At 45.5% G+C, this 12,190-nt stretch overlaps 1 protein-coding gene across 2 annotated transcripts in view; it reads left to right on the top strand.

Moving 5' to 3' along the window:
• Positions 1–12,190, top strand: part of LOC138964491 (vezatin-like) — a 36,800-nt gene that overhangs the window by 13,991 nt on the left and 10,619 nt on the right. For both annotated transcript variants that reach the window (XM_070336461.1, XM_070336462.1), the window contains 5 exons: positions 3,182–3,481; positions 3,981–4,130; positions 5,027–5,183; positions 7,013–7,091; positions 7,235–7,466. In XM_070336461.1, the coding sequence (XP_070192562.1) occupies positions 3,182–3,481; positions 3,981–4,130; positions 5,027–5,183; positions 7,013–7,091; positions 7,235–7,466 (918 nt within the window). The remainder of the gene's footprint in view (positions 1–3,181; positions 3,482–3,980; positions 4,131–5,026; positions 5,184–7,012; positions 7,092–7,234; positions 7,467–12,190) is intronic.

Here is a 12,190-nt window from a genome sequence, read left to right as displayed (position 1 = left end):
CAGAGACTTAGACACTGTTTTCTTTCTTTTTAATGTTGCTAAAGTCCCTCACAGTTTCAGTGTTAAAAGCATGTTTAGTTTTTAGTTCTATATTTGTCGTTTCTTTGATGTCAAACAGAAGTTTGTTATCTTCTTCTTTTCGATCGCCTGTCTCCAAGTGTCATAATGGCAGTTGATGCGTAGTGTTGTGGTTTGTTGGAGTGCGCCGTGCGGCCCAACACATACGTCTTCAGCACTCGAGGTTTCTGTCAGGGTTACCTCACCCTTAGCTCATGGCCCAAGGACCTGCCCTGTGAGCACAAGGTTGGTCCATATTAGTCTGGCCTCTACCTTTCGACCTGTCCAGCTTGGGAAGCCCTGCCAGGAGTTTACACTCCCGCTGGCATAGCTCTTAGGGTCACCGAGACACGCAAACCACCACACCACGTTAAGGAATGGACCATGTGGTGGAGAAGTTTGTTATGAGATGCATGTCTGCATAATTTAACAGAAGTGAATGTATAACAGAATCTGTTGTATCAGACGATTTTATTGCGTCACATTTAAAGCACTTGTCACTTACAAATAGATCATTTATTTGTGAGTGACAAGTGCTTTAAACACGTCACGGCCAATCCGGCCTCTCCCATAATGCAACAGAAAAAGGGGCGGGGCTTAGCAAAAATAGCACAACGCGTGGCACGCGATGTAAACACGAACAGGCCAAAGTGCACTGGGGACGCGGGGGCATCAGGGCGCTCTAATAAATCAGCTTCAATGTTTTTGTCAATAAAAAAAGCACAAGATAGTGTCCACAAGCTCTTTGTTTGGATTTCCTTCTCCCAAAAATGTTTTAACCTTTTGAACTTGGGCGTAAATAAGATTAATTTCCTCTCTCTCACCGCTAAACTGAATTTTACCATCTGGCTTTCTGTCTGTGCGAGCAGCATTCTTCTTTTCAGCTTCTTCAGAGTTTTTCACATATTTTCGTTTCTGAACATTTGTGATATCTTGCATATTGATTGCGTATTTTGTTTATATTTACAATACAATTGAACTTTCACACAGAGAACCTTTGTGTCAAAGAAATCAGTCACACAGAGAGAAACAGAATAACAATGTCAAGGCTGTAGATGTCAGGCTAGTCAAACGGACAAAATGAAACTTAGTCTTGGTTGCTGTAACTCAGTCACCGCTATGATGGTACTTTCGCTGATATTAACAGAAAAACAACACAGAATCAGCCAAAACCGCGAACAATAAACAAGTTTAGTACGTCACAACGTCAATGAACAGAATTCTGGAGTCAATTTTTGCATCAGACTCTGACTAAGTGAGTGGGGCAAGCGTCAAACACCACTGAAATGAGGAGGGAAATCTTGGCGCATTTTTTTGGCGGAATACTTGAACAAACCAATCATTTTCAAACTGACCAAGGACAAAAACAGGCTTGTGAACCGAATGGTGAGGGGGGAGGGTACCTCGAAATGTGTGGGTGATGATTTCACATCACCAGTCCATTGCTGCAGTCTTAGTATAGTAGCTCCACCGACCACTGTCCCCTCCGCCCTCCCCCCTCCCGTTCGTTCCCCCTTTCAACCCCCTACCACCTTGGAATAAACTGCAGAAGACCATTTGCATATCCTGGATTCTTCCATTTGTGTTGCCAGGGGCGACCCAAGATCCGAGTCCCTTTGTTTCCCATGTCCACTTAGAACAAACCGAGTTTAGATGACCCCTTTCTGTTTTGAAAGTAAACTTGCCCATCCTGTGAGGCACTTTCAGGGACAGTAATTATAGTTAGCGGAACCATGTAGACGAAGTCAACGGTGATAATCTGCGTAGTGTATACGCATACTTTGGAACACGGTCTGTTATTCCACCCAGCGAGAGCCTCTAACACAATCAGTGTTGTCGACAGATGGCGGGAAAACCTGAGTGTTTCACATTCCAACATCCGATGGTGATAGTAACTTAGTAAGGGCCAGGCTGCGGTCTGTAAGCTGTATTGCACTGACATCTCTTTCTGTCTGTGGAAATAAATGGCGAAATTTGATTTAACACTTCTCAACTTTTAAGTGACCAGGAGAACGCAATAAGGAGACTATTTACTGAGAATCAGTGGCCATTTGAAACTCGAAGGTGTGTAATAAAAGATTGTGTACCAAGAGGTGCTGGGCCATCATCGTGTGACCTCGATACAGAGGCGCTAGGCTGTCTCTCGTGTGTGTAGTACCGTTAGGGTGCAGACGTGGTTATCTGATCCTGGAGGCGATGGTGAAAGCGGAGACACGGGTCCTAGTGCAGGGCTCTCCTCTGGGGTAGGCCAGTGTGCCTTTTGTTTTTACAGCCCTTGTGTGACAAATCATCGCCAGAGGTGGCTAGGTACAGGCCAATTGCCACACCGCAGGAATTCCGGCGTTAGAAAAGTACTCTACAAGAAGTATTGGTCCATGCTAGACCGACGCGGTGCTTGGAATTGTGCATTGTACTTGGCGAAAAAGACGTCTTCCTTACATCAAGACAATCCAACACGGGTAAACATTAACCGAGAAATGATGCCCGACTGTGTGCTCAAATTAGTGAGAGAGCTTTATCCCAACCCCACAGGAATACCCTATCAAGGCCACAACTGGTGGTAAAGGTTAGTTGCATAATTTCTTTCTTCATATCCGATGTAACAAATACACATGCACCTGAGACAGCATGTTCTGGAACCAAATTGCCGCATGCCACGTGTTTTGCTATTTTTGGAACGCATGGTGTAAATCTGTGACGTCGGAGAGTGTTGACTCCGCCCTTTTCTTTGAACAAGATCCCCATTGAAATGTTTGTTTACAAATATCTTCTTTATTATGGAGAATTAACCTTATCTAAGTGCATAGGGCGGTAAATGTGTGAAAACCAGCTGTGTGAACAAAAAATCTGACACCGTAACTCATGCTTAACTGAGATATTAAAGAAAATGTAGGAGCAGTATTTGTCCGTTGCCTGCAAGAGGTTTGAAATGATTTGCCAACGCAGAAGGTCAGGCTCCTTATATACTCCTGCCGGGCCTTTAAATGTAACGCATTCATAGTGTTGTTCATTCTATCAGTTATAGCTCTGGCATGCGTCTAATGAATTGCAGTTTCATGTACAAGTGACTACCTGCTTCCAGATTCAACCACTTGTCATCATGGGCATCTCATTTGTGTTTCAGAAAAATGCTGGCATTACTGCTAACAGCCTTTGCCTGCCTTGTCATCTCCATTCTGTCACCGTGGCTACCGTTCGGTCCCTGGATTTCAACAACAATGAACACAGTTTTTGTGTTACTTATCCCCCTTCTTCTGGTTCAAATCATGGTGCTTTTACAAAGCAGAACGTCTCACACAAGCGCGGAGGCTTTCTTGGGAGAAATTCACGTTATGCTAGGGGTGGCAACCAAAAGCTTGGATGCGGCTGCAAAGTGTATTCGATTCATTCAGGAGTCTGAGCTGGTGGCCAGAGGGTTCACATTGTGAGTTGATAGCTCTTTGTTTTTGTTTTTTTTAATGAAGGAAAAGCACATTATTGTGTGTGTTTGTAGTTGGGTTAGGTAGGGGACTAGTGGGGAGGGGTTGGTGTAAGGGAAGTGTTATTTGGTTTCTTTGCAACCCATCTGCATCTGAAGATCAGTTCAAGGGTTTTGGGGAGGTGGGAGATGGATAACACAAATTTGGGATGGAGAAGAAGAGGGTGAGAAAGACTTAAATATTGGCTTTTTTTTACACGAATAAGTCATAGAAAGTTATTTTAGCAGAAATAAATAGCGTGTGTGTGTGTGTGTGGGTGGGTGGGTGGGTGCGTGCGTGTGTGCGCACACGCCGATGTGTTTGCGCATGGCATGTGTATGTTCGTGAATGCATGCCTGTGTGCAGATTATTAAAGATGTCTGTTGTAAAGTGAAGACACGTTTCTGTGCACGTTGTTTGCAGCTATAGTAACTTTGTGTTGTTTTTATTATTTTTCTCTGACAGTGTTGGCAACACAGCAACATCCAGAGTTCTGAACGAGTTGCAAATGTCATCCAGACAACGCCAGTGCCCCAAGCTCAGGGAAAAACTGTTTTTCACTTCCAAGGCACTCTTCACTACACTTCGACAGTCATTTTCGCAAGTTGTAAAAATGTATCCTTTATATGGTTGTGAAACGGTGTCATTATTAATGGAAGTGAAGTTTAAGATATTGAATAATCTTTGTTTGTGTGGAACCATAAAGTGAGACTTAGAATACCCCCCGTGGGTTAGGGGGAAGAATTTACCCGATGCTCCCCAGCATGTCGTAAGAGGCGACTAACGGATTCTGTTTCTCCTTTTACCCTTGTTAAGTGTTTCTTGTATAGAATATAGTCAATGTTTGTAAAGATTTTGGTCAAGCAGTATGTAAGAAATGTTAAGTCCTTTGTACTGGAAACTTGCATTCTCCCAGTAAGGTCATATATTGTACTACGTTGCAAGCCCCTGGAGCAATTTTTTGATTAGTGCTTTTGTGAACAAGAAACAATTAACAAGTGGCTCTATCCCATCTCCCCCCTTTCCCCGTCGCGATATAACCTTGAACGGTTGAAAACGACGTTAAACACCAAATAAAGAAAGAAGGAAAGACTTAGAATGTGTGCTAATCATTACACTATTACACTATACAGTACTACACTGGCACCCACAGTGTAAGGCTTCTTCAACGAGTGAACACCTCTTCATAAAGGTGCTCTCTTGGAACAATTTTGGCTGGTCCCAAGGATGTCCTTTTATCGCATGTACCACTTACTAATCCTCATTAAAAAAAGAAAAGGCAAAGTGTTTAATTATCTTTGATGAGTTGTAGAATTATTTTGTTGATATTTATGCTTTTGCTGTTGTTTTATCAAGAAAGATTTATTAATGCCTTAACTTTGGAGAAGATGTCCGGCCAGTGAGTGTTGAGGTCTCTGGGGTGGTGTAGATTTTGTTGTTGTTGATTCTTTGGTGTGTTATTGTCGTTGTTTTATCCCAAAAAATGTATTGATGCCTTAACTTTGGAGAAGATGTCCAGTGAGTGTTGAGGTCTCTGGGATGGTGCGATACTGCTCAGAAATCCCCCTGTCGCAGTACCCAGACATGCTGCAAGTTGACACCGCAGAGGAAGAATCATTGTCCAAGCTTCCTGGCATGACTGATGGATTTTCCATAGATATTGTAAAGGTTGGTAAGCTTTTGTTACACTCTAGGTGTTGGTATTGATACTGGGGTTGTGCAGCACAGTGGAACCCCCTTAAGAATGCCTCCTTTTGAAGGCCCTCCCCCCCGCGGGTTAGGGGGAAGAATTTACCCGATGCTCCCCAGCGACGACTAACGGATTCTGTTTCTCCTTTTACCATTGTTAAGTGTTTCTTGTATAGAATATAGTCAATGTTTGTAAAGATTTTAGTCAAGCAGTATGTAAGAAATGTTAAGTCCTTTGTACTGGAAACTTGCATTCTCCCAGTAAGGTCATATATTGTACTACGTTGCAAGCCCCTGGAGCAATTTTTTGATTAGTGCTTTTGTGAACAAGAAACAATTAACAAGTGGCTCTATCCCATCTCCCCCCCTTTCCCCCGTCGCGATATTACCTTCGTGGTTGAAAACGACGTTAAACACCAAATAAAGTAAAGAAAGTTTTGAAGGCCCTCCTTTTTCAGATGTTCTGTTCAAAGCCTCTGTAAATTAACCTTCATTTTACATTTAAAGACTCCCTCCTTTTTAAGACCTAATTTTCTTAGATTTTTGAAGGTCATTAAATCAATAAATGGGGGTTCCATTATATTGTTTAAAAAAACCCACCCTGTCTCAATATCCCGAAATGCTGTTAAGGGGGGGGGGGGGGGGGGGGATGATTTTTGAGTCACTTGAGAAAAAGTGACTCTATGTAATCGGTCAGTGTTAGTCTGTCCGGCCGGCCGTCCGTAGACACCACCTTAACGTTGGACTTTTCTCGGAAACTATCAAAGCGATCGGGCTCATATTTTGTTTAGTCGTGACCTCCAATGACCTCTACACTTTAACGATGGTTTCGTTGACCTTTGACCTTTTTCAAGGTCACAGGTCAGCGTCAAAGGAAAAATTAGACATTTTATATCTTTGACAAAGTTCATCGGATGTGATTGAAACTTTGTAGGATTATTCTTTACATCAAAGTATTTACATCTGTAGCCTTTTACGAACGTTATCAGAAAAACAAGGGAGATAACTAGCCTTTTCTGTTCGGCAACACACAACTTAACGTTGGGCTTTTCTCGGAAACTATAAAAGTGACCGGGCTCAAATTTTATGTGAACGTGACTCCCAGTGACCTCTACACTTTGACGTCTGCTTTGGTGACTTTTGACCTTTTTCAAGGTCACAGGTATGTCTTGAAGGAAAAAAATTGAAATATCATATCTCTGAAACTATTCATCGGATTTGATTCAAACTTTATAGGATTATTCTTTACATCAAATTATTTACATCTGTATTGTGTTGTGAATAGCAATTTCTTCCTGTCCATCTGATGCCTCATATAATATTCAGAACTGCGAAAGTGACTCGATCGAGCGTTTGCTCTTCTTGTTGTGTTTTGATGTTGTTGCTATTTCATGATCTCTTGCCTGCTTTGTAAGTTTTGATGACACTTCAGGCACTTGATGCTGACTTCTTGATATTCCTGTCCTGTTCTGTTAACTTCATCCTTGAAAAGGTGTGGATAACATTATTTTGTAAGTCTGTTGATAGTTCCTGAGGGGTGAAATAACAACATTGAAGTTGCAGAAAATGAAAAAGAGAGTTCAGTACTGTCAGAGAGAGAGAGAGAGAGAGAGAGAGAGAGAGAGAGAGAGAGAGAGAGAGAGAGAGAGAGAGAGAGAGAGAGAGAGAGAGAGAGAGAGAGAGAGAGAGAGAGAGAGAGAGAGAGAGAGAGAGAGAGAGAGAGAGAGAGAGAGAGAGAGAGAGAGAGAGAGAGAGAGAGAGAGAGAATTAAATTGCTTTACTGTACATGTACTCTTGACTTTTTTCAGTCGATGCAAGAACTGAACCGCATTCATGTGTCTGAATTTATTCGTCGCCTGGCTGTGTGCTTTGTGCAAGAGAATGAGGGTAGGTGAACAATCCTTTTATTCTTTAGTCCCACCGTGCATAGAGTATCTTGGCTGTTCATTTACATGGGAAGTAACGAGCCTTTAATGTACACGGAACTTTGTTTAAAGAAGGAGAAACTATTCGAAACTTGTATTTTACAGAACCAAATCCGTTCTCATCACTGGCACCTGTGCTTCAGAGGATGACAGAGGATTTAGACAGGTTGCAGAAAGATCTCCAGTCACACCTCGCTGCACACCGTCACGGCTCGCGGAGTGAGAGAAACCAAAACCAGAATCATGCCTGGCAAGCCCCAGCCACAGCCAGCCAACTGCGACAGGCGTACACTGCTGTGCACAGTTTAGAGCTGCATCTTTTAGCTGCTTTGAAAAAGTCAGTGTTTGAACTTTGCTGTATGTAGTGGTTGTTTTTCTCAGTTTCTTTTCGGGGGGGGAGAGGGGGGTGGGGGGGGGGGGGAGTGAGTGATATGATGTATGGGAGAAGGGGAAGGACAAATTTGGTTAGGAATGTTAAAGTAGAGATTTTTAAATCTGATACAGAACACAGGTTCAGATTAGATGGGCAGAAGGACGGATGGATGTGTGGACGGACAGAAAACAACAGCTTTGAAAAAAATAGAATGTCTCGACATGTATTTCTCTCTCTCTCGACTGTATACAGAGATAAGAACAGCCTCGCTTTCACCTAGATCCTGCCTAAAAACAATGTTCAGACCTCATATTCAGACTCGGCGTAATGATTCCAAAAGGACTACTTTTTAGCGGTCAAGTTCAGTCGTCCGTATACTCGAAAGTGAAAAAAAGATGAAACGTTTTGCAACAGTATCGGAGGATGAACTGTCGAAGAAGAAAAAGAATCTCGTGCCAACCACTACGCAGAAGACCATCCGAGTTGTCCAGAAGAAGTTCTGAAACACGTCACATTCCAAATCAAAAGACGACATTCTATTCTCTTACGTCACTATTCTTGGTTTACGGTACCATTCGGCGGCTTTGCTACAAGTATGCCATAGTCTTGGTTGGCCGAGACCTTGAGGTGGAATGCGAGTGATAAGGTTTGTTGATTTTGCTCGGAGAAGTGGTCCATGTTCAAGCAAGTTTCTTTCTTCTTTGAAAACAAAAACCCAAAGACCAGTGAATGTCGAGATATACAGTGGAGTCCAGCTATAACGAACCTGGGTATAACGAAATCCCGCTTTTAACGAACTGCCATTGATTTCCCGGCAGACAGCCTTCTATTTCTTACTTGTTACTTTCCGGCTACAACGAACCTATTGAACTCATTTGCATAACGAACGCCTCTTATAACAAACACGTTTTCATCGCCCCAGAGCCGTTTTGTCTCTAAAAGTCACAAGGCTACAACGAACTGATGTCAATAATTGTCTCCAAAGACAAAAATACACAAAAATACACATTAAATTACATATCTTACCCAACTCACATATAGCAATTAACCCTAGTTCAGTGCTGGTTACGCTGTACGCGTCCCCTTGGTAACCAAGGGAGACCACTCTAAAAAAGAGAGTGACCTATCCCATAATGCCAGACTAACTACTAGCCTGACTTCCGTATGCGCGCGCATACACCACCATCTTATCATTCCAAAACTCAGCGTCAGACTGGCTGGTCGCATTTACGTACGCTCTGGCTGTTGTTCAGCCGATGTTGCTTGGTCTGTGGGACCGGGTTTCTTCTCCTTGGTATTCTTTCGTCGTCTTACCTTGCTACTGTATTGAGGTGAGATCGTTCTTTGTCTTGTACTTGTTTTAAGGCGTGGTTTGGCCATTTTGGACTTGTGAAATTTTTCGAAATTTTTTGACCAAGTCTGTCTTGCTATGGCTGATACCGTTTGGTTGGGGCAGAGTTCTAAGCAGGTTCTGCTGAGTCCTCTCCTCCGAAAAGACGCCTAGATAATCTAAACAAACCGTCGGCGGTGTTTGAACTTGACTCAGGCTAATGTGTTGATGTTTTGCTAGACATGCCGTATGCCGCCATTTTGTCGGCGGCCATTTTGCCGGAGTAGCCTTTGGTTATGGCCGCTCATGTTGCTGAGCCGGCTAAAGCGGTTTCTGCTCCTGCTGTTTTCTGGGCTGGCGGCCGCGGTCGTGGCTTCGCTTTTGCTTGCACTTTGTTCACAGGTATCTTCACTGGCGGAAGAATTTTCGTCTACGCGAGCTGAACTCCGGGCACTCCCTCCCGGGGTGACAGGATCGTCATTTTTGGCCAAGTTTGTGGCGGGCCCTTCCGCTGTGGTGACCAGAGCGGATGTCTCGCTGTTCAGGATGGGGACAAGGTTATCCCACTTTCGTTGGGTGTGCCGTCTCCTGGTGGTTCGCTGTCACAAGGTATGTCTGCTACACGAGTACCCGGGTTCTCCGGGGAAAGTGTAGCGCGTCTACAGTAAAAAGTAGCCATGGGCGTTTCGCTCACGGGTGAAAGTTCTGATACTCCGCCTGGCCATCGACCGCTAAGCGGCCGGTCAGGGGGGGGTAGGGACACTGTAGAGCGTACGGAAGGTTGTTGCTTTCTGCCGCGTCATTTGACGTTTGGTTAGTCTGTGCGGCTTCCGCTTCCGCCCTGGGGGCAGGAAGAAGACAGTTAAGATGGCTCTCTGTTTGACTATGGCAGTCAAGCAGGGGGTCACTGTCACAGGGTTGGTCTGCTACATGAGTACCCGGGTTCTCCGGGGAAAGTGTAGCGCGTCTACAGTCAAAAGTAGCCACGGGCATCGAGCTCACGGGTGAAAGTTCTGATACCCCGTCTGGCCATCGCCGCTAAGCGGCCGGTGAGGGGGGGGTAGGGACACTGTAGAGCGTACGGAAGGTTGTGGCTTTCTGCCGCGTCGTTGGACGTTGGTCAGTCTGTGCGGCTTCTGCTTCCGCCCTGGGGGCAGGAAGAAGACAGTAAAGATGGCTCTCTGTTTGACTATGGCAGTCAAGCAGGGCGTCAACTTCCGTTTTGCGCTGAGGTGCATGAAAGCTGTCTGGACGATGGTGCTTTCGCTTTGACGGATGGCGTCGGGTTCCTGTTGCCGTCTAAGTTCAAGTGCAGGGGTGCTTGCAACTGAAACGGCAGCAATCCACGGCCGGTTCCGCTTCCGTTTTTGCGGTTGTGGCTTCGGCCGTTAACACTGTGGTGTTTGGTAGGCGGCTCTCGTCAGCCTTCGGCTTTAGGTTCCGTTACTGCGGTTCCTCTGCCGTTACACAGGCTGCGTTCACTTCCTCTTCCAGTCTTTCAGCTGGGAGGAGGCAGGTGGATGGAGAATCTGTTCACGAAGTTCCGGCTTCAGGGGTTTTTCCCTGCCTTTCCCTCTTCTTGGCATGTGTTGCCCTGTCGGGATTGGTGGCCGGTTCTCATCCTTTCGAAGTTCGTTGGGATACTGCTGAACAGGATGATGAGGGTATAGAAGATGGGGCTTCTGTGGCAGAGGGTGATACCTCTTTTTGGTTGGCCCCACCTCTGCCTTTGCTGGCAGCTTTTGGGGAGGCTTTGATTGCTGCGGTTTGCGGCTCCTTTAGCTGATTTGAGCCTTTGAAGGGAAGTCTTTGTACGGCTAGTTCTTAGCTCCTTCATCGGCGGTGGGGGAATTGCGGAAGGTTTCTTATAAGTCTACTTCCTCTCTTCTTCCTTCGGAGCAGCGCTTGGCTGAGCACCTGTTGCGGTGTGGCTTTAGCTGGCGTCATTCGCTCAAGTAGCGCATCGCTCGCTGAGCGTTTTGCGTAGGCTCGGTTAGCGCCAAGCCTAGGAACTTAAGGTTTTCTTTTGTTCTGCCTACGGGCGTCCTTTTTTGGGATGTGTATAGCAAGGGGAAACTGTCTGTTTGTGAGAACAATTTTCCCCGGGCTGTAGAAGACACATTTATAAAGGATTTAGCTTTGCTGTTCGCATGGGAGAAGGCCTCGGCCGACAGTATTGGTCGGTTGGGAGTCGTTAATCTCTCCCTTGCGTGAGGATTTTCTTTCGTTTCCTCTTCTTTGCGAGTGGACTCTTTCCTATCAAAGGGAAGCTCACAGCAAAGAAAAGCCCTCGGTCTGCCTTATCAAGGAAAAGCGCTAAGCTGGCTGTTCTCAGCTTCTGCTGTTAGCTTCTTCCCGGCTTGTCACGTTGCCAAATACCCACCATTTTATACCCTCGGGGCTTCTTACTGGTCGGGTTCAGTGGGCAAACATTAGCACGTTTTCGGTCATACTATTGACAGTTATGTCAACTGGAGTATGAGTGCTTGGTTTCACTTTTCTTTCTGCCTTCGTGTTTTACACAGCGGCCGGAGGCGGATTAGGACTTTCACTTTATTGGGGTCCTTACTTGGGTCTTTTACGAAGATCGTGCGGGTGTTTTCTTCCACTTTTGGGGGCACAAATGTCAGGGGATAACATGTGTTGTTTCAGTCAGACAGCACCTCAGTGGCCTGGTTTCTCATTTAGCAAAGGGGGGGCATCTCGCTCCTTAGTGTGGCCACATCGGGCATGCGAGATTTGGTTGTGGTGTTACCACCACGAGTTCTTTTTAGCAGTGAAGTACCTTCCGGAGAGGCTCTTTGGCTTGGCAGACTCTCTAAGTCAGTTGGCCGAGTAGGTCCACACGGTTTGGACTCTATCTCTCTATGCGCTTCTACTCCTTCTGGTGGTGTTGGAGGTGCCGCTGATAGAAGTTTTTTGCCTCATGGTACTATCACCTTCTGCTAAATGTCCGTCTCCCCGTTCCCGGTTTATACTCTCGATTTTACTGTGTGCGGCTTGTGGGTCGCACACTATGGGCCCATTCTCATTGGTTGACAGCCCTTAAGGCCTTTAGGGCTGTTGGGAGGGCGCCGTTGTTTGCACTTGAGCCACACGGGTGTCTACTGTTCGGGAGTCATGGAGACGCTCAGGGGCTTCTGCCTCAACTCCGGATTGGGTCTAGAGATCCCATAGGGGTCAGCGTCTTAGTTTTCATGTCACATTGACTGGCTTGAAGCAAAGGACGTAATATTAACGGAAAGAACTCCACTTCTCTCCGTTCATTGCAGGTGGCGAACCTCCTATTTTGGCTTTCCGAATTTTCTCCCATGTCTCTGTTGTGAGACGTTGCGCGATATCAGTTGCACTGAACTGG

Source organism: Littorina saxatilis, linkage group LG4 (genome assembly GCF_037325665.1).
Source record: "Littorina saxatilis isolate snail1 linkage group LG4, US_GU_Lsax_2.0, whole genome shotgun sequence".
Taxonomy (NCBI): Eukaryota; Metazoa; Mollusca; class Gastropoda; order Littorinimorpha; family Littorinidae; genus Littorina; species Littorina saxatilis.
This window is presented reverse-complemented; position numbering and strand designations above follow the sequence as displayed.